Source organism: Ascaphus truei, chromosome 9, assembly GCF_040206685.1.
Source record: "Ascaphus truei isolate aAscTru1 chromosome 9, aAscTru1.hap1, whole genome shotgun sequence".
Taxonomy (NCBI): Eukaryota; Metazoa; Chordata; class Amphibia; order Anura; family Ascaphidae; genus Ascaphus; species Ascaphus truei.
In genome coordinates this window covers 22,995,511-23,016,927 of record NC_134491.1, presented here as the reverse complement: position 1 = coordinate 23,016,927, position 21,417 = coordinate 22,995,511, and the positions used below count along the sequence as shown (strand labels likewise).

At 43.4% G+C, this 21,417-nt stretch overlaps 1 protein-coding gene across 2 annotated transcripts in view; it reads right to left on the bottom strand.

The window, feature by feature from the left end:
• The window catches only part of NID2 (nidogen 2), a 48,955-nt gene extending 28,557 nt beyond the window's left edge, over nucleotides 1-20,398 (bottom strand). The window contains exons 1-9 of one of the 2 annotated variants that reach the window (XM_075613790.1): nucleotides 20,007-20,398; nucleotides 17,579-17,881; nucleotides 11,584-11,816; nucleotides 9,055-9,785; nucleotides 7,473-7,622; nucleotides 7,126-7,371; nucleotides 5,740-5,940; nucleotides 4,400-4,627; nucleotides 2,243-2,392 (exon numbers count right to left, since the gene is read on the bottom strand). In XM_075613790.1, the coding sequence (XP_075469905.1) occupies nucleotides 2,243-2,392; nucleotides 4,400-4,627; nucleotides 5,740-5,940; nucleotides 7,126-7,371; nucleotides 7,473-7,622; nucleotides 9,055-9,785; nucleotides 11,584-11,816; nucleotides 17,579-17,881; nucleotides 20,007-20,207 (2,443 nt within the window). In that variant the 5' untranslated portion in view covers nucleotides 20,208-20,398. The remainder of the gene's footprint in view (nucleotides 1-2,242; nucleotides 2,393-4,399; nucleotides 4,628-5,739; nucleotides 5,941-7,125; nucleotides 7,372-7,472; nucleotides 7,623-9,054; nucleotides 9,786-11,583; nucleotides 11,817-17,578; nucleotides 17,882-20,006) is intronic. The other variant, XM_075613789.1, reaches the window with a different exon arrangement.
• Nucleotides 20,399-21,417: the final 1,019 nt, after the last annotated feature.

The window sequence follows — 21,417 nt, the reverse complement described above, 5'->3', positions numbered from 1 at the left end:
TGGAGAGGAAGGGAGCATGTGGGGGAGAAGCTGGTGAGGAGGGGAGCATGTGGAGGAGAAGCTGGTGAGGGGGGGAGAATGTTGGGGAGATGCTGGTGAGGAGGGAAGCATACGGGGGAGAAGCTGGTGAGGAGGGGAGCTTACCAAAGCTCGGTAAATGGTCCCCCTGCCAAAATAATTGCCCACCCTGCCTTAACTTGTTCATCATTAGAGGGGCCTGCATTGTAGGCACTCTGGCAACAAAGTAGCTAAAGAATTCATTTTGATGCCAGTTACCACACACATTTGCAGGTAGGATTCGGAGAAATGGAAAGATCCGACATCTTTCCCGCCTGCTGGGGCTTCAGATTGAATGCACTGAATGTGGAAAATAGCTGAAGCGCTCAAATGCAGGTATAATAACAAAAATAAGCCAAACCACTAAACCAGGGTACTAATAATTGATATAGTACCTATGTGTAATAGTATGGGTACTATCCTCCTGAAGACAGGTGGTATATGGTGTAACCCACTTACCATCAGTCTCACTGGCAGGTTCCCCAGAGAAATATGCAAATACTCACATCCTGGTAGGGTAGGTAGGCAGGCTGTGCAGCTACTAATTGCAATACAGGGAAAAAGGAGACCAAAAGCGCACCAGCACAAACGGAGCAGGAAGGACCCAAAACGAAAAATAATTAAAAGGGCACTTTAATGTGACAAAAGACCCATCCAACGCGTTTCGAACGTCACAGCGTTCTTTTTCAAGGATAAAACACAATGTGATAACATCCATTATATACCCTCTTACCTGTGGGCCATTTCGCGCCAAAAATCGGAACCTGATGACGTCATGACGCTGCGCTTGTGTGACTTCCTTTTGCCCTTAGATCGGCACTGAGTCGCTCTGCGCATGCGCGATGACGCGCGCAGCGTCATGACGTCATCAGGTTCCGATTTTTGGCGCGAAACGGCCCACAGGTAAGAGGGTATATAATGGATGTTATCACATTGTGTTTTATCCTTGAAAAAGAACGCTGTGACGTTCGAAACGCGTTGGATGGGTCTTTTGTCACATTAAAGTGCCCTTTTAATTATTTTTCGTTTTGGGTCCTTCCTGCTCCGTTTGTGCTGGTGCGCTTTTGGTCTCCTTTTTCCCTGAATGCACTGAATGGCAATGTTTACATGTTTATATTCTAGAGTTGATGGCTGCTTCACCTCATCTTTATATGTGTGCGCTCATTTGCATGCCATTTCCCAGAATCCCTGGCTGCTGTGAAAGCGCTGTATGCTAAGAGATAATGGGGAAGGGCAGGGCTTCGGACTTGCCAGGCGTGAATGTGCTCACACGCGGTCATTTTATTTGTTATATATGAAGGAGAAAAATAGCACACGCAGGAAATATCCCACAGAATAAGCGAATCACACATTTCTTCCTGACAATCAGTGATCAAAGTTCGCTGGCTACCAGGGGTACTCAGCACAACTGTTTATATACGCCTAAAAAGTAAATATTTTCTAATGGGGGGGGGGGGGGCTAGAGAGATTTAAAATGTCTTGTTCTTTGTGTTCTTACAGCACACATGTATCATTCATGTACAAAAGGGGTTTGGGGAGTTACCCTATAATGTTACATAATTATGACCACTTAAAGAAAGCAAAACTGCATAGGGCTCGGTATAAGGCTTTGTGTAGTGTATTAGTGGGGTCTTTAACGGATACATTAAGCCCCCTGATTCTATTTGTTGTTTAACAGACGGCGTGGAGAATAAATCACACTCGGGGATGAAAAAAAAATCCCACGCATCTAAATTTCCCGCCCCTGGCGCCCGTTCTGTGCGCAGCGTTGACTGACCTGTCAATCACCGCCATGTGATTGACAGGTCAGTCACCACTGCGCCACTTTGTGAGTAGTGCGGGGGAGGGGGCTGAGCAGAGGCCATGAGAGTGCTGGGGGCAGAGCCCTCCAATACTTTGCCTGCCCCTGCTCTCAATACAACACTGTGGTCAAAGGAGGGGGGGAGGAGTGCGTGTGAGATACACACTGATACAGCTGCACACCTACACACACACAATAATACAGAACTACTGCTGGACGGGAGACAGGGAGGTAACTGGAACACGGAACTCCCCCCATTCCGGGTGCTTAACAAAATGCTGGCTCCTAAAAATTCTGTCTGGCTCCTGAGTATTTCATATTGTTGTCCACCCACGCACTAAACATTCTAAACCCAACAGGATATTAGATATGACCGAATCTTACCAATGCAGTCCCGTCCATCTCCTTGATATCCCGATGCACACACGCAGGTGTAGTTGTGTCCTGTAGCTGGTTGGCATTGGGCTCTTGTGTCACACACATGAGTGCCATCATAACAAGGGTTAACTGCTGTCGACTCTTCGCTGGTTGGACCTAGAACAACCAAAATTGCACCCCTAACTAAATAATTCATGAGGATATTCTAATAAAAACAACATTTGTCTTGAGATGTAATTTTTCAAAACATCAAAACCCGCGACCTGTTTGTTTTTGCATATTCTAGACTTGGTATCTGGAGAGCCGAACCTCGCTATTTTTAAACTTCAGCACTCCACTGGCTCTTGAGATATTTACCTTCTTTTTGCCATTTTTCTCCCCTCTGATAAAACAATATAGCCCACCCACCCCCTCCCCGATCCTCCTCGTTCTACCAGCCAATCGAAACATGTTCCAAAATTCCCCAATTATGGTTTTCCAGTGGCCATACTTGAAGAAAAAGCTGGTTCCCAGAACACGGTTCTGCTCTGGAGACCTAGCAGTTCTGATTGGGGGGTTGGGGGGTTGGGGGGTTGGGTTGAAGGTCAACAACAAGCGGATGCTAAAAACATTTGTAATTTTATTGAGTAATGTCTACACTGGTTACAGGTTCTGCTGCCTGTTGATTACATAAGTATTTTAGGATTTCTAAACAGGGGTTTCAAATTAAAAAAAGTGTGTTTAATAGAAATTCTCCCAATTGTGTTAAACATTTAAAGCAAAAAGTACCTATGCCCCCTAAAAAGATCAGCACATAGCAAATGAATCAGGACACACACTGCACCTTGTAATAGTTCCTCTAGATTGCTGAGATACACCCGCTTTGTTATTTAGACATTCTTGCCGCTAGCTCACAACTAAGCCACTATTTGATTTTCACAACCATGTAATTTGCCCTGACACTTCCTACACGCTTTGTTCCTTTGACATTCTCAGAGGGATCTTTATCTGCTTCTCTTTGTGTTTGGCTAATGAATAGTAGCTTCCCTCTTCAGGAACCTTTATGGTGCACATTAAGTTGCTTGACTTCCTGACCCAAGAACTGGAGCCAAATTACTCATGCAGTTAAAGAAGAAAAAAAGGTCTTTGTTACATGAAAAAGCAGCTAAGTAGACCATCTCCACCCACTCCGAGCACACAAACACACATAATAAAACCAGTTGAAAGACATCTTGCTAAAGAGGGGGTAAAACGACCGCTGGAAATCTTATTTATTGCTCCATGCTGAAGCAGACTCCCCTATTGATCAAGAGGTGTTCAGAAAGTCAGTCAACAGATACTGGTGTACTGATTACAAGAGAGGCAGAGAGTTGTGTTATGTGCTGTGGGAAACCTCAAAACTTCCTCTTCAGGTGCAAGAACAGCTGTTCAAAACATGCATTCCAGTGATATAGCAGCTCTCCAATGGAAAAGCAAGAGAGGATCTGCACAAATGCATAAAGAAAGGCATTCAGCAAATATATATGTGGGGAAAAGTTATAGTGTGGTGATCTCTATGGAGAGCCAGCCATTTAAACTTCGCAACAGAAGAACACAAGCATTGTAAAACATAGGAATAAGACATAAGGAATCTGTACACTGAAGAGATAGGATAATGTGTTAAATCGTGAGGGTTATTCAAAACGGAAATAAGTGCATTGGGTGATCCCCGTTTGCCAATAGATCTCTATTTCTTTAGGCTGCTCAAATGATCTCTTATAAAAAGGTGGTTACAGATGGAAATAGAGTTCTAAATATAGGTGTTATAAATGGAAAAAGCTTCAGATGTAAGAATCTGGTAGATTCAATCGGGTCAGAAAGGAGACAGGCATTGAAAGAGCACAGCACTCACGCAGGAGGTATACAAAATAAAAAGGGGTGGGCGAGTGTGTAAGTGCGTCCAATAGTATCAATGCCACCAAAAAAATCTAACGTTACCAAGTAGTTTTTATTCAACAAACATTACGGTTTCCTAAAAAATAATACCTGCTTACTAACCGGTTAATGCACCTTGGTAAAATGGTAGTGACTAAGTAATTAATGTTCGGGAAAACATTGTTTTACTCATGTCAAGAGGGAATCGTAGGATATCTTCAGGGCAGTAAATGGTTTACTGTATTCATTGCAGATTGTTCATTGTCTTACCATGTACCGATCCAATGTGGTTTGTGATAGCATATCGGACGACTTTCTCATCTTTATTGTAAAGCGCAAACACCCGATCAACGCTAAGTTTCTGGGCGCTGGGAGGGGACGTTTGGGAGTGGCTGCAGTCGTGGTGAGTAATGTTTTGTCGTAACCGGTAAGACAATCTTTGTTCAGCACCAGAACTCGATATTACGGTGTACTCTCTGTAAGCGGTTGAAGTCACGACTGATTATAAAGAGAATAAACATTAATTAGGAGCACACACTTAACACTGGATAAAAACTGTATGCACAAAAAAAAAACATATTTAAAAAGCCAACTCTGGAACGTAACAGAGTTTGTTGGCCATTTAGATTATTATGGTAAATATTAAAAAATTCAGCAATTAGCAGTTTTATTGAATATTAAAAAAAAAAAAAACTTGGCTTTTAACCTCATTACCAATACAGGGGCTCCTTGGTTATCCACCGGAATCCGTCCGGCAAACAGCCGTCGGATAGCAAAACGTTGGTGGCAAATCCAAAATTAATCCGTGGCAGTGAGCGCCGGATAATCCGTTCCGACATCGGATAATGCGTTCCGTGGAATGCGTTATCCGGCGTCTGATATTCCGTTCCGACGTCGGATAATGCGTTCCGCGAAATGCGCTATCTGGCATCTGATAATCCGTTCCGACGTCAAATAATGCGTTCCGTGGAATGCGTTATCTGGTGTCTGATAATCCGTTCCGACGTCGGATAATGCGTTCCGTGGAATGCGCTATCCGGCATCTGATAATCCGTTCCGACGTCGGATAATGCGTTCCGTGGAATGCGCTATCCGGCATCTGATAATCCGTTCCGACGTCGGATAATGCGTTCCGTGGAATGCATTATTCAGCTTCGGATAATCTGTTCCACAAATAACGGACCGACGGATAGTGAGGACCAACTGTATTTGTATCTATGTATATCTTTCTTTATACAGCACCATCCAGGTACATAGCGCTTTACAATACATGGGACATAATATTATAACATAGTGGGAATAAGCGCTTCAGACATAAAACAATAGGAAAAGGAGTCCCTGCCCCGAAGAGCTTACATTCTAATCTTACAATATTTAGCACATAATTGTATTATGAACGTGCTGGATAGCAAGCAAGAAATTGTAGGCATTAAAGTCTTCATAGTATTGAACGGGTTAATTATTCACCACTATTTCATACATACATAATTTATAAACATAACAATAATTACAATAAAGCTATAAAGCAAAATTGATTCTCTAGTAGAATATAAAGTCATATATTTATATTAAGAAAAGTATCATGTTTCCAAGACCCAAGCTTTCTTTACCTGAGCCGGAATAATGGTAGAGTTCATTGTAAGGTGCAATCTGGACCGTTGATGTCTCCGGGATATATGGAATTTTGCCATGAATTGTAGTCTTTAAGTTTATATAATTCTCTGAATCAAAGCCGTCTGCTGTTTGAGTGATATGAACGGCTTCTGCACCCGGGTAAAAGATAACCTCAATGTTGTGTACAAACTTAGCACCTGCAAAATAAGAAATAATTCATGTTATAAGCAATGAAAGTGCACGTTTTTATTCACTTTTCACAAATACTCGCCGAGGACACATCAAAAACGCCAAATTATTCCGACTTACGTCTAGAAGGTTTTTTGTTTTTTTTGGTACCTGTAAACATTTAAACTGTATCTAAATTCAGACCTGATTTGAATTTAGTGGAATTGGTTAATACCCCAAATTAATTAGAATGTACATAGCTTTCCAAGCGGTTTGAAGAAAAGACCTGCGAGGTTTGCAAAGCTCTGTGCATTATACTTTTAAGGCACTCAAACTGGTTCCAAGAAATCTCACGGCTACATCTGGCCCTCAGTACCACACCTCGGTTTTATTTATTTATAGGTCCACAGCACAACTACTCGTTACACACTTACTTAAATATTGTATAAATCTTTCTAAAATAGGGTCCGAATAACTTTTTTCCCCCAATGTTTAATAAATTCAGATAAAAAATGTTTTATGTCCAGCACAGTACCAGTATATTTTTAATCCACTTTAATCTCCTTTTAACCTCTGTTTTAGATGAGTGAACCCACTTGGTGTCATTATTAAAAAAAAAAAAAAAAAAACTATACCTTCCCAGTTAATACATTTGTCAAAGGTACAAAGAATAAATCTCAAGGTTTCTAACAAAAACAAACTTGCAGTAGCCCCAAGTCGGGTAACCATGTGAAATCAAAGTCTTCGCTATATTATTACTCCCAAGAAACAATTCATTGAGAGCTCCGAATGAAACCCTTTATATTATCAAGGGCCCAGCTGGTATCCACTTTGGGTAAGCAATTATGACATTTTATAAAAATGTCATCACAGTGTATTCAAACCCAGGGGTGGACAACTTCAGTCCCCAAGGGCCACCAAGAGGTCAGGTTTTCGGGATATCCCTGCTTCAGCACAGGTGGCTCAATCAGTGGCTCAGTCGAAGACTGAGCCACTGATTGAGCCACCTGTGCTGAAGCAGGGATATCTTGAAAACCTGACCTCTTGGTGGCCCTTGAGCACTGGAGTTGGCTACCCCTGATCTAAGGTATTTATATGCTGTTTATGTCTTTGAAATAAGAATGTTTACACATTAACCATCAAAGTAGGCATTGTCTTGTATATGTTTTTGCATTTGTCTCACACACAGTAACCACATACTGTATCTTCCATACCTGTGACACTGAAACCATTCTGGTGGCCGGGTTTTTCTAGTGCAAAAAGCCAACCAAAAAGTCCTCCGATGGGGGACACGGGTGTGAGAGACCATGATGCCGGCTGAGGGACATGGCTAATGGCCGTGTAAGCTCTTCCATCATTCACCACTACGTAGGCGTGTAAGTCCACACCAAAAAAGTTGACAGGTGTTTGTCCCACAAGGATGTTTCCACTCACTTTACCATTTACACGGTGTGGCGCTCCTAAAAAAAAAAAGAAAGACAACAGATGCTAATGTTAATCACAGGGTTCAGCTACAAAGGGAGAAGTAAAAGAAAAATGCAATACTTTATTTAGAAGTTACCTTTTGGTAAACAATGTATCCCATTGCCATAATAATCGGTCTCACAATGGCAGCAGAATCCAGTAGCGTAGTCTGTGCAGAATGCATGCTGGGAACACTGGCCATGCCTCCTCTCACAGGTCTTCTTGCCAACGGGGTTATAAATAAACACTGAATGTAAAGCAGAAGATAACAAGACTAAAGTGAAATCATATTGTTGTCAAGAGAAGAAAATAAAAGTTGACTGAACATCACGGGACAACCTGAAGATATGTGATCCAGTACATAACACATACCATTACATCACATATGCCATTTGGTCCTTCATCAATTGGATAACTCAGAGGTTCTCAACGCCAGTTCTCAAGAACCCCCAACAAGTCAGGGCTTCAGCATACCCCTGTTCAGCACAGGTGGCTCAATCAGTGCTGTGCTCTGGGTCTTGAGGACTGGAGCTAACCCATGAAACAGCAATCTAAAATATCTCGTGACAATAGTTTATGTGGCTGGACCATCTCCACTGGTATTACATCCCCAGCATTCTCTGCAAGCACCATTCTGGTTTTTTTTAACTTCATATTATTTCTTTGTGGATAGAATGGAGCATGTAGATAGAATAATGACCCAGCCACTCCCTATTGACGAGCTGCTATTTCAAGACTTGGTCTCGCCTTCCCCAAGATCGCCAGTGAAATCAACTGAATTGATCACCAAGTTGTTAGACCGGAGAGCAGGGAAGTTTTTCCTTTTAATCTCTTCCAGTGCAGTGGGGAAATTAGGGAAAGATCCGAATAGACGAGCACTCTTTGATATAGCACTTCCAGTGTGAAACGTTAGAGGACTGCCAGTACTACTACTTTATGTTTTTTAACCAATAAATTAACTTTTTGGTCCCCACGTCCTTGCTTTGCTATTTTGGCTGTGCACCGGCTATTTCTATGTGGATCTTTCCCTTCACCTATTAAAGCCTGGGAGCGTGCCTGGCGGGAGTCGTCGCAGAGGACCGCAAGGAGTTTAAAAGAGAGTTCTTCAACATTATTGTGCTTTAGTTCTACGCCCGTTGTTTTGCCTGCTTACCGCCGCCATATCTGATGCGGACTGACACCGTCGGTAGTTCTGCTCTTGCAGGACACGCCGCGACCGTCTCCCTCCTTTGTGAGTGGGGTTGGGCTTGCATATACTATATACTCACTCACATAGCTTCACGGTCACACAGAGTGTGGATACAACGCTGCGCTATACGTTTATGGACTCATGATCTCCGCTGCTGCTGCTGCTGCTGCATATATGTGTAAAGATTGAACTGGACTATCATCACTGTATCAGTGGTGAAATTAGGTGAGATGTAAAATGTTTTCCATTACATGTATAACAAGTATCGTACTTCAGGCAAGGTAAAGCATGCTCTTAACAGCATCACATGTGCCTACAAACAAAAAAAGGTTGAGGCAACTGTGCGTATTTGCTAAAAAAATGAAAATAAACAAATATCTAGATTTTGTTTCACAAGAATATTAATACAGAATTAATTTATTCAAAATGTGGGATACATTAATTCCATATTGATTTCCTTTTATTGTTCAATGTATACAGTAACTCTTACCGTCTGTGTCAAAGCCAACATCCCCATTAACACGACTCCTCCTATAATCACTGTCCGGCAGTGGATGACTGCGCAGAACTTCACCTTCAGGATATAGTGGAAGAGTGTCAGTATTTGATGGTAAAGCACCGCTATCAGTATACGGACTAACATTTTCATTGTAAGATGACCAGTCATCAGTGACCGGCTGTAATGAGCCTTCCCTGGTCTCAGGGAAGAGTGGAATTCCATGATCTACAGTCTCTGCAGGTTGAACTTCAGGCTCTACTAAGGGCACTTCTGACTGGCTGGCTTTGTGTGGGGACCAACTCTGCTCCTCTTGAGAAGGTGATAAAGGATTGCTATAAGGCACATCTGGTAAAGTAGATTCATGTTCAACATCTGCATTGGAGAGTTTAGTATCAGTGTGTCTTGGATCATCTACATCTAAAAACCCACGAGCCCCAGTCTTCACGTCAGGTCCAGAGTTTGCCTTGTGTGTGGCTTCATTTGGAGGATACTCATTGTCCTCATCGTTCTCATCATAAAAGGACTCTGGGAAATCAACGGTCTCGTCAGTGTAAAGGGGTTCATGTTCTCCGTGTTCGGGGTTGCTGGTATGTGAGTTTTCGGGTGACACCGAACGATCCTTTGTGGCAGCATTACCGACTTTTGCTGGAATAACATTATCTAGCTCAGAAATGCTACCGATGTGAAAGACCCAAACTCCAGGAACCCCAACATTGCTGGATCTAGTTAGAAAGAGGGGGGAAACTCTGAATTAGCATAATTCAATAACCAATGCTGGAAAAGGCACTATTTTAGGGATCAACCATGTTTTACATTCTACCTTTTTAATGTGAAGTCCCACTTAGAAACAAATATACGACACTTCGGATACAGTGGAAACACTCAGCTGATTGTTCTCTACTTTTGATTTCGGTTTCATCTTTTAAAAAGAGCTTTCCAATGTTAGGCCGGAAAACATCACTTTAAACAACACAACAATATCATTTTAGTGGATCCCTATTCAATATAATGTGACGCAGTCTTACCCTGGCGTGGAAAGATTCCAGCCCCATTCAAATGAATGGAACTCAATTGTTTATAAGCAAGTGGAAGGTGGTTTTGTGGCATATTGAATAGGGACAATACAAAAATACTTGTATGGCCCGAAAGCCTCAGTTATAACAAAATGTATTATAACCCTACTAAGGGCAATACAAATTTATTTATTTATAAAATATTTTACCAGGAAGTAATACATTGAGAGTTACCTCTCGTTTTCAAGTATGTCCTGGGCACAAAGGACTCGGGGCACCCCTTTAGGTTGGAGGAAATAAGATTTCACCAGCAACAAAGGAAAGGGTTCTTTACAGTAAGGGCAGTTACAATCTGGGATTCATTACCCATGGAGACTGTGATGGCAGATACAATAGATTTGTTCAAAAAAAGGTTGGAAATATTTTTAGAATCTTTTTGGGAATACAGGGATATACCAAATAAGTATACATGGGAAGGATAAACATAGGTGCAGGGATGCACCAATATAGGTGCTCAGAAATGTGTAAAAGTTGCTGGAGAAATGTCTCTTCCAAGTATAAGTTGTAGGCCAATTGGCTGAAACGCGTCAAAGTGTGCTAGCTCTACATTGGGAGCAATAAAGTTTTTTTCACAGTCAGCTGACCAGCCTTCCATTTGTTCTGACGGCGGTGCATCGCGTGTTTCCTCCTTGTGAGGCGTCTTCTCCTACATGGGAAGGATGTTGATCCAGGGAGTAATCTGAGTTTGGAGTCAGGAAGGAATTTATTTTTGTCCTTATCGGATGATATGTCACTGGGGTTTTTTGTGTTTGCCTTCCTTTGGATCAATATACTGTAAGTACGCATATAGGATAAAGTATCTGTCGTCTAAATTTAGCATTAGTTGAACTTGATGGACGCATGTCTTTATTCAACCTCATCTACTATGTAACTACCCAAAAAGAGTTGTGCTGTTCTTTTTAATAAAGCAATAATCAGACCTATATACTTTTCTTGTATTCCCAATATTGTATTTGAATAAAACCAGATAATACACGGATATAGTTTTAAAAAGAGCCGGAAAGCCACAATCCCCATCAGAAGTCTACAGGAGTTTAACTCATGTAATGTTAGGATCATGATTTTCTTAAATCTCTAGCATCGGATGTTGCCATTGTAACCTTTACACTACACTTGGCTCTGGGCAGAGTTCCATTTTAACCTCCCGTATGGAATTATAATATGAATATTTCAACCGCTTATATCTCGTCAACGGAGGATCAGATATTACAAAGAAAAACAGCGTTGGAAGGGGCAAGAAGAGATCTGTTAAAGTGACTTAACGGTGATATGCCCAGACTGCTGCTTTATAAACCTCTTTCCAAAACTCAGAATTAGGTTGATGCCCCTATGCAATAAAGTGAAATTGGTGAGCCGTGTAATAACTTAACTACTTATGTTTCTATGTGTTTGGGGAGCTAGGATAACTTATTGACATTGATTGCAAACAATCAGAAGGAACACTTACTGGTAAAGGTTCTTCACAGACTGTTCACTGCTGGTTATGCTGTGATAAGGTCCTTCCCTTTTCAGTGATTCAGACTCTCCTCTGCTAAAACCCACGCGCGCTGGGAGCTCGAGATGGACATTGTACGATTCTTTAGGACGTGTGCCAAAAAACTGAAGCCCGTCCTCAGGATAGAGGAATATAGCATAGGCATCTGACTCATCAAATGCTAGCACAGCTTGAAAAGTGTTGAACTACAGGGCAAAAGAAGAACAATCAAGTCCAAAAACAACAGGATCTCCAGTATTTCTATGTATTTTCTCACTTTTGTCTTATCTATGTATAAAATGAAGCAACGTTGAAAACAGCCGGTTAACATTCTTGTTAATAATAACAACATTATTTCATATAGCGCTTCTCTCCCAATGGGATACAAAGCGATTCACAGTTACAGCATAGCGTGCGGTGCGCAGCACATAGGAATGTTACAGACGCAGACCCTGCCCCGCAGAGCTTACAGTCTGTGTCCTTTGGTGCCTGTGGCACAGGGAGATAAAAGTGACTTGTGCAAGGTCACAAGAAGCGGATAGCGGGAATAGACCCAGCCCCCCCCCCCCAAACTCATTGTTTTCAGAGTCAGTGTCTTTATTCGCTGATCCGCTCCTTCTCCCTAGTTTGTGTAATTTGCTTCAGAAATAAAGATCAGCAAACAACTTACACTCACATTAAAATGCAAGACATTGTATCAACGTGTACCCCAAGATCTCCAAACCTGTCGCAATCTATAAAGGGAATGCACTAAGACCCTATTGTAATTCAACGTGCTGTTAATGAGATCTCCCTGTGATGGAGAAGAGATTCAAATGAATGGGACTGAAGCCTTCTTCAGCACAGGAAAGCTGCTACACAGAATATTGAATATGGGTTCCAAGTTCCAACCACCATGTTCTGTACAACCAACCCGGGGATAGGAAAGGGCAGAGGTCACCCATCTACTGTACAAAGTGGTATATTGAAGGCAAACACTCGAGAGTCCGTCCTATTGTCTTACACAGGATCTCCCAGCCCGTTCTAGTCTCTGAAAGATCACGGAGAGTTTACGCTGCGTGTATTTAGATCCTGGGTGCCGACGTGAATATCAGCCCATTGAGTATGGTCCCCCTTTTTTTTAATCTCCTCCGCTAATGAATAACCCGTAACAAATAAAAGAGGGGCCCTAAGGAATGTCCCGTTTCTCCACCTCTGTATTCTCCTCCATTAAATCCCTGACTTGTCAATGAAACAAGAAGTAGCTAGCAGCTGCCTCTTATAACACAGCTCATCCTACAGTGCATCAGATTAAAACGCAGTTACACATGTTTCAGATTAGTCCCATCGCCTGTAAAATGTGTCGGTTTTTTTCTTGTAATAAAATTAATTAGCATGGTTTAATAGACCCCACTAAGCACCATATGGTGGAATAAGTAAGCTTTAGATGGCTGTAAAAGCCCAGGAAAGGTTATCTAAGGTTTGCAGAGCTTTAACTAACAAATATTTTGCACCATCACTTTAATTGGCATTTCTGAAGATATGAAGGTTCACAGACAGAATGATTTTGCTGCCAGAATCCTTCTTGCGAAAATATGGTTTAATCAAACAGAACAGTGCAAGCAACCTTGTTCCTCATTAGTGCTTAGCCTAATTGTTTTACACAATGACAAGGCTTTCACATTGTACATCAGTGTCTCTCAAAAATGGATCAAAGAACAAAGCCAAGTAATGGACACGGACCCTGGAGGAGATGGGGGAGAAACCAGTTCAAACCTTTAATCTAGTGTTGTACCGGGTAGTGTATTAAAAAAAAAGGTACCCGGCCAAAATCAATGGTTTTACCCGGCCGGGTACCCGATTACCTGGTTTGGCACTTACCTGTAGGGTGGCGACGACATCTAGGAACAGCAGCAGCGGTCCTGTGGCGGTGGCAGCATCGGAGGTGTCTTCAGCCGGCGGGGGACAGCAGGAATCCATTCCATAGCACCGGAGCAGGTAAGCAGTGTGTGTGTGTGTGTGAGCCGCCGGGGAACCACGTGACCGGAGCAGGAGCGTTCCTATTGGACAGCCGTATGTCCAATAGGAATGCTCCTGCTCCTGTCACATGGTTCCCCGGCGGCTCACACACACTGCTTTCCTGCTCCAGTGCTATGGAATGGATTCCTGCTTTCCCCCGCCGGCTGAAGACACCTCCGATGCTGCCACCGCCACAGGACCGCTGCTGCTGTTCCTAGATGTCGTCAGAAAGGTAAGTAATAAGATTATTTCCAGCTATCCTGACATTACCCGGCGCCGGGCCCACTTCTCAGTTGCCGGGCCCACTTCTCAGTTGCCGGGTCCGGGTAATGTCCGGGTAGCTGGAAATGTGCCGAGTAACACCGGGTACCGGGTAATTCCGGGTACTCGGCACACCCCTACTTTAATCAATCCACATTACCTCCCTCTGCCTGAAGTAGTAACTTTAAATGTAAGTTCATTGGGGAAGGAACTCATTCAGGCCAACACTATCAATGAAGCACTGCAGTGTGCAGGAAAACACCCGGGTTCTATATTCAAACAAGGAGACATCCCAATAATAATAATCATTTCGGGAGAGGGCGTCAGTGAGTAAAGACGCTGACTCTGTAAACAATGACACTGTGTTTGAAGCACAGAAAGCTGGTTCAACTCCCGGTGGACGCGATGACGTCACGCAGTACGTACCGAGGGTGACAGGGGGAGGCTCCCAGGTATGATTATGGATAGGTTAATGCTAAGTACTTAGACCTATAAATGTATGTTTGGCTACCCGTAGGTATACCTTGATAAAGCGCTGCGGCGTGAAACGCGTTGGTGGGGCTACACCGTTGCTCCTTTTTGTCTTTATGACCAATAAATAGTCATTTTTATGGAATATGCACTCTCAGCCCTTTTCTTCCAATTTTTCCAGCAGTAGTGCTCCGTTTTTTTCCTGCATTTGATTCAATTCCCGGTGTCAGGAACCTTGAGCAAGTCACGTGTGCCTCAGGCACCAAAAGTATAGATTGTAAGCTCACCTGGGCAGGGACTGTGTCAATAAAAATGCCTATGGTCCTGGTTGTAGGTATGATATGGATGTCCTCTTTAAGTTCCTACACGCACTCAAGTACTGTGTTTCTTGGCGAGTAGCACGTTAGAATTTTAAAAATAAATAAATTAAGGTTTTGTGTTGTCTTGATGGCTTACGTGAAACAGCGTATATGAAACATTTGCATGTACCCCTTTTGTATCTAAAGCCCTCTCCCGCCTTCAACCCATGTCACTGACTGCCCCACACCCCTGGAATGCCCTTCCCCTCAATATCCGACAAGCACCCTCTCTATCCACCTTTAAGACCCACCTTAAAACACACCTGCTTAAGGAAGCATATGAGTAGCTCCATGGCTGATAATTAACACCTCATACATAAACCTTGGCCCCTTGCAGATGCACTTACCAGAATGCCCTCCTACTGTCTCTGTACGTTCTTCCTACCTACCAATTAGATTGTAAGCTCTTCGGAGCAGGAACTCCTTTATCTAAATGTTACTTTTATGTCTGAAGCACTTCTTCCCATTATGTGTTATTTGTATTATTTGTTATTTACAGTATATGGTTGTCACATGTATTACTGCTGTGAAGTGCTATGTACATTAATGGTGTTATACAGGCATACCCCGCTTTAAGTACACTCACTTTAAGTACACTCGCGAGTAAGTACATATCGCCCAATAGGCAAACGGCAGCTCACGCATGCGCCTGTCAGCACGTCCTGAACAGCAATACCGGCTCCCTACCTGTACCGAAGCTGTGCGCAAGCGGGGAGACTATAGAGCCTGTTACAAATGGGTTATTTACATCAGTTATGCACATATATGACGATTGTAGTACAGTACATGCATCAATAAGTGGGAAAAGGGAGTGCTTCACTTTAAGTACATTTTCGCTTTACATACATGCTCCGGTCCCATTGCGTATGTTAATGCGGGGTATGCCTGTATAAATAAAGACATACATACATGGTCTAATAGTAGGTTTACAATCTGAAAATAGTCTATTTTTCATCCACCAAAACCATGAGATTTGTGAGGGGAAACTGCTGTATGTTGCCTGCAGTTTAACTGTACAGTGTGAAACTGGAACAGACATAAGCAACCATAAGACATATGGGTGCATTTTACTGCCTTTATGTATAAGATTGGAGAAGGTCAAAAGTTGTAGTAAAATTTGAATACATGTACCATTCCTGACATAGAATTTTGTGACATGGTTCTTCCATAACTTTCATTTTGAATAGCCACTGTAAAGTAGCCTACAGACACACCACATGTCATGTACTCAAGATGCAAGAATTATTCCCATATGGTGCATAAGCCATACAAATGAATATTGACATTTTTACAATTTTGTGATGCCTGCAGCTGCACCGTGATCTCAAATTAAGAGGATTTCCATGGAATGCATTTCTCACAAATGAAATCCATTGGAACTCTCCCAAAAAGATGGTTTTTTTGTTTTTTTTAAACAAGTATCCTCAAACCAGTTGTGCCTGGTCTTAAAACACGCATGCACATTTTCCTATATACAAAAGAAGAAGAAGACGACTTTCTAATTAGCTCAGAAAGCCTTAAACAAATAAATGGTTATACTCAGGAGAATACTGAAATCTGTTCATTATCATCCCCATTTAACCCTCACCTCACCATGTGGACTTGATCCTAGTAGGGGGTTTGATTACTTTGAGTAACAAACACATTTAGTAATGTTTTTCTTCGGCTTAGAACATCCTGAACAAACAGGCACTGCAGGTTATTTCCAGGTGAACAACAGGATGAATTCCTTTGTTGAAATTGTGACTATCCATATGGGAACAAGCTCACGGTGCATTGAATTGGCTGGTGTACAATCTCAAACATTTGTTTCAAAGCAGAGTTGCTGGTCTCTAATAGTAAATGGGTTAAGTGGTGGATTCTTGCAATGTTCGTGAAGATTTTACTGTAAAAACATACATGAACAAGTTCTGAGGTTGGAGAAGTGCCATGAGCTGGGGGGTCAAAAAGATGGCAAGGCGCTTTGCAAAGGGTAATTTAAAAAAATGAATACCACATTCCTAGTAATAGAACATAAGGAATCAACTATGGGAAGATCCTCCTTTTCGAGGTTTGAAGCAACAATACTATTGACATAGAAAACTTTTTCATGGCAGCTCATGTAGGTGACAATCTCCGTTTAATGAGATGGTCTGAGATACATAGACAACATTTTGCACCCAAAAAAAGACTCCACTAATCAGCCTTGCTACCGGTTTGTGGCTGCCGTTGACAGAAAACGCCTTCTCTTCGCACCCATGGGAAATACATGCCTGTTCTGTAATGGGGCTCATACCTATGTAAGCAAACACGGGTGCAACAAATCCCAAATAGAACTAACTATGGCTGAATATATAGCTAAACATCACCATGGCAGAAGACTATTTTACGATGGTCATACACTTTACAATGAACTATTTTGCTGTTTAATTAGGAAGAAAGCCGTTAGAGGCTCATAACTAAGCAAAGAAGGATGCAAGAAATGCAAATTGCAACCCACAGATGATACTTTATTTGGAACATGGACTTCTTTCCCGAATGTTATCTATTCTGTAATATGTACATATCCCTATTTGTTTTCTTTCATCCACTATAATGCCTTGTATAATATCGCTGCACAATCTTCCATGAACGGCTGGAGATACCGCATATAAATTTTAAAAAAATAATAAAATCGACACAAAATAAAATGAGTCGGAAAAATGAAAAGTAAATGAATTGTCTTGGACCACTTGGCACACTTAGGCTTCCAATTTTCCATTCTCGCTGGAGCGCCATAGACCCTACTTGACCTCCAGTTTCCTTCTGTGTTTCCTAACCTCTAACATTCCCATGTCCCTTTCCCACATCTCTTTGGAGTGCAATGCTTTATTTGCCTCCAGCCCCCGAAGGTCACTCACCCGATTGGAAGACGCAGAGTGACGAGTCACTTCCTCATAGGCGCCCACGTTTTCCCAAGTGACAAGGAAGGCATTAGTAGGATGGAATGCAGCTTGTGGGAAACCTCTTTGGACCTGCCCAGCTGCATTATTCAGAATCTCCTCGGAGTTGTCCTGGCGATAATAAATCTTCCCTCTGCCATTGCTTGTATCTATATCTGAAAGGAATGGAGCTATGACTGGAAAGTCTGTTGGCAACCCGTCATCCACATACTGCGTTTCTCTGGGAAAGTCCTGCATGGAGATGATTCCATTGGTTCCTACCTAGTACATGAGAAGAGAAGCATAAGAATACAACATTTTCAAAGTATTTTATAAATGTACCTTAACGAGGTTTGCCCCATCCCCTAGTACAGAGGGGCTCAACTCCAGACCTCAAGCCCCCCCAACAGGTCAGGTTTTCAGGATACCCCAGCTTCAGCACGGTTGGCTCAATCAGTTCCCGCTTCAGTCTTAGACTGAGCAACCTGTGCTGAAGCTGGGATATGCTGAAAACCTGACCTGTTGGGGGAGAGGGGGGGGGCTGAAGACAGGAGTTTAGTACCCCTGCCCTAGTACATATGAATAAATATGCACGATTATAAACATTATAATTGGCACTGGTGCTAGACAAAAAAATCCACAACTTTACCCTGAAAGCAAGCTCTTCTGGGTGTGTACCATGCTGATTTGTGTGTGATGAATGTACAGTACACAAGAATTAGCAACAGGAGATTCCTGCCACTAAGGAGGGGTTTTCTGTTGGTTGTGTATGGAGGGGGTTGAAATGCACTAGAAATGTGTGTGTGGGTAGAGAGGAAAATAAGTTGTATTTTGTTTTGGGCTCATTGATACTTTGAGAAGTCACAGACTCTTTAGTTAATGATAATAGGTATTTTATGATGCTACATGCTCATATGCAGGAAGAAGTTAAGGTTGCTTGTTGAACATCAGATTAATATAAGTTCCCAGAAGACCATATACCCTTGTATCTGTAAACAGTAATAATGAAAAATTAGCTGTAAAAAAAATAATTCTCCGTAGTGTCAAATTTGATCACAGCAAAAGTGTAAAAAGAAAATAATTCACAGCTCTACATGTGACTCAGAAGAATTATGTATAATGCCCTTGAAAGTGGGAGGTTTGGTTCAAGAAATACCAAAATAATAATTTGTTTTATAGAGAAACTAAACACAGATTGTCACCTCTTTGTATCCCCCGGAACTATCTGTAAGTTTGTGTGTAATTCTCATTCTGCTGATAATTTATATCACTAAGCAGCCCCATTGTACCGCCCCGTGGAATATATTGGCGCTTTACAAATAAAACGACAATAATCATTTCAGAAAAGAAGTGAGAAGAAACTTAATGCTGATCTGTGTATACTAGCAGCACCTCAGCACTAACATGTCAGCATTGCTGTTAATGAAACATGCATTATTTGGATTTCCACTTTGCTATATCATGACTAGAATAACATTTTGCAACATAAAAATGGCATAAAGTGAGACAAGATGCTATGTAATGAGGCATATATTCAAATGAATGAGATGAATGCCAGTGTGATCTGGACACTCCTTGTGCTCTAAATAAGGCTGCGTCCCCGCTGGCGCTGACCGCGCTCATGCTTGAGAGCCAACTCTCTAAGCATGAGCGCCGGGTGTCCTGCCTATTTCGCAAGCGGGAGCGGGGGGGGGGGGGGGGCATTGGGGGGCATGTTGAGCGCGCTTCAAACGCACTTTTTTTTGTCTCAAGCGCCAAGCTTGGGAGAGTGTGCGTGCCCGCGTACCGCGTGAGCGGGGACGTCTGCATAACGAGTACAAGTAAAAGCGGCAAGCGCCGAACGCACAACACGCTCAGCGCCAGCGGGGACGCAGCCCACGGCTGAGTCCCCACTGGCGCTGACCTCGCTGAGCGGGCGGTGCTTGGCGAGGTGACTTGCATATATATATATGCAAGTCCCTGCTCACGCTATGCGCCCGCGGGTATGTGCGTGCGCACACGCTCACCGGCGCTCAGCGCTTAGGTAAATAATTTTTTTTAATTTTCCCGCTCGCTCAACTATTCGGCAATGCCGCCCCACTCTCCCCCTCCCCCCCCCCAGGCGCGCGAGCAGACGCAGGACACCCGCCAGGCATGCTTTGAGCGCCAGCGCGCTCAGCACCAGCGGGGACTCAGCCTTAAGCATGGGTGCTTAACGCCAGTCAAGACCACTCAACAGGTCAGGTTAAGGATACCCCAGCTTCAGTACAGGTGGCTCAATCAGTGGCTCAGACGAGCCACCGGTGCTGAAGCAGTGATATTCTGAAAACCTGTCCTGTTGGGGGGGGGGTTCTTGAGGACTGCAGTTGAGCACCCATGCTCCACACCCGGTCCAGCAGGAATCACAGAGAATCTGGAAGACACTTACATAAAGAATGTTAAACTCGGCTTCGTAAAACAGCAGCGGGCTGGTCAGCTGCACCAGCTGGGAGGTCTCATCGTCCCCTTCCTGCAGCAGCAGGTCCCCTCGAGGGTCCCCATAGGGAAAAAGTTCTTGCCGGGATATAGCAGCAGCAAAGCCCAGCAGCCAGTGAGCATGGAGAGCCAGGCGGAGAGCCCCTGCCCGCATGGTGAGGCTGGACACGGGGCAAGGGAGGTGCTGGACACAGGGCTGGACACAGGGCAAGGGAGGTGCACAGGGTCCCGGGGATTTAAAGACTGCTGGGATTTCTGATCCAGGAGCCGCTACATCCGACCTCAATACACCCCCCCTAGCAGCAGCAGCAGCAGATCCCAAGGTAGGCGGATCTCCCACTGCTTCCCAGGGCTGGGATTGGTCAAGCGCTGCATGCAAGGACTTGTCCCCATGCCTGGTCACTCATCTCACACCCTGCGGGGGGTGAGGCAGTTCCCGATGAGGGCACAGGAGAGGCAGGACCCTGCCCAGCTCGGGCGTGGCCACTCCACTGCAGATTGGGGTGTAGAGGGTGGTACAATAACGGGATCCCTCCCACGCTGCCCGTTGCAGGGCGTGAAGCTGGACACGTAGAGATGCAAGGTGGCATCTCCCATACACAGCAGCTGACTAGCTGACCTTCATATACACAGGGAGTCGTGCGTCATGCTTATGTCATGCTTATGTCATGCTTATGTCATGCTTATGTCATGCTTCACGGGAAATGTATACTTTCAATTGGATTTTTCTTATCTTTACATTTGGTTTTCAACAAAGACATTGGTTATGTGACTCACTGGATCCTATTAACAGGTATCGGGTAGGAACCCCCCGAATTTATCAAATTATATGTGTGTATACACACACACACACACACACCACCACCCCCCCCCCCCTGTATGCTCATCTGCATGTCTTAGGCAGGTCTGCAACCCCTCCTTTCACCATTATCACCCAGCACACAGCACTTCCACTGCAGCAAGGGATTCTGGGAAATGATGTGCAAATGAGCACACAGTGCCACTTTTTGCTTCAAAAACCATTTTTAACATGGTTCCCTATGCTATTTTCTGCTTTATATATATATATATATTAGTGCCTGTGTCTGTTGGGTGACATGTCCCTTTAATTGACACTAAAGGGTTCATTATCAATGTCTCCCCCATGCAAAGCAGGGCTAACAATTCCTGGGCAGCCCAGGATCAAAGTGAACTGCATGTAGTGACATGTTTAATGGGATCTCCTTAGTGACACGGTTATTGGGATTCCCTTAGTGACATGGTTATTGGGATTCCCTTAGTGACACGGTTAATGGGATCCCCTTTGTGACACAGTTAATGGGATTCCCTTAGTGACGGTTAATGGGATTAAGGGGAAGATGAGA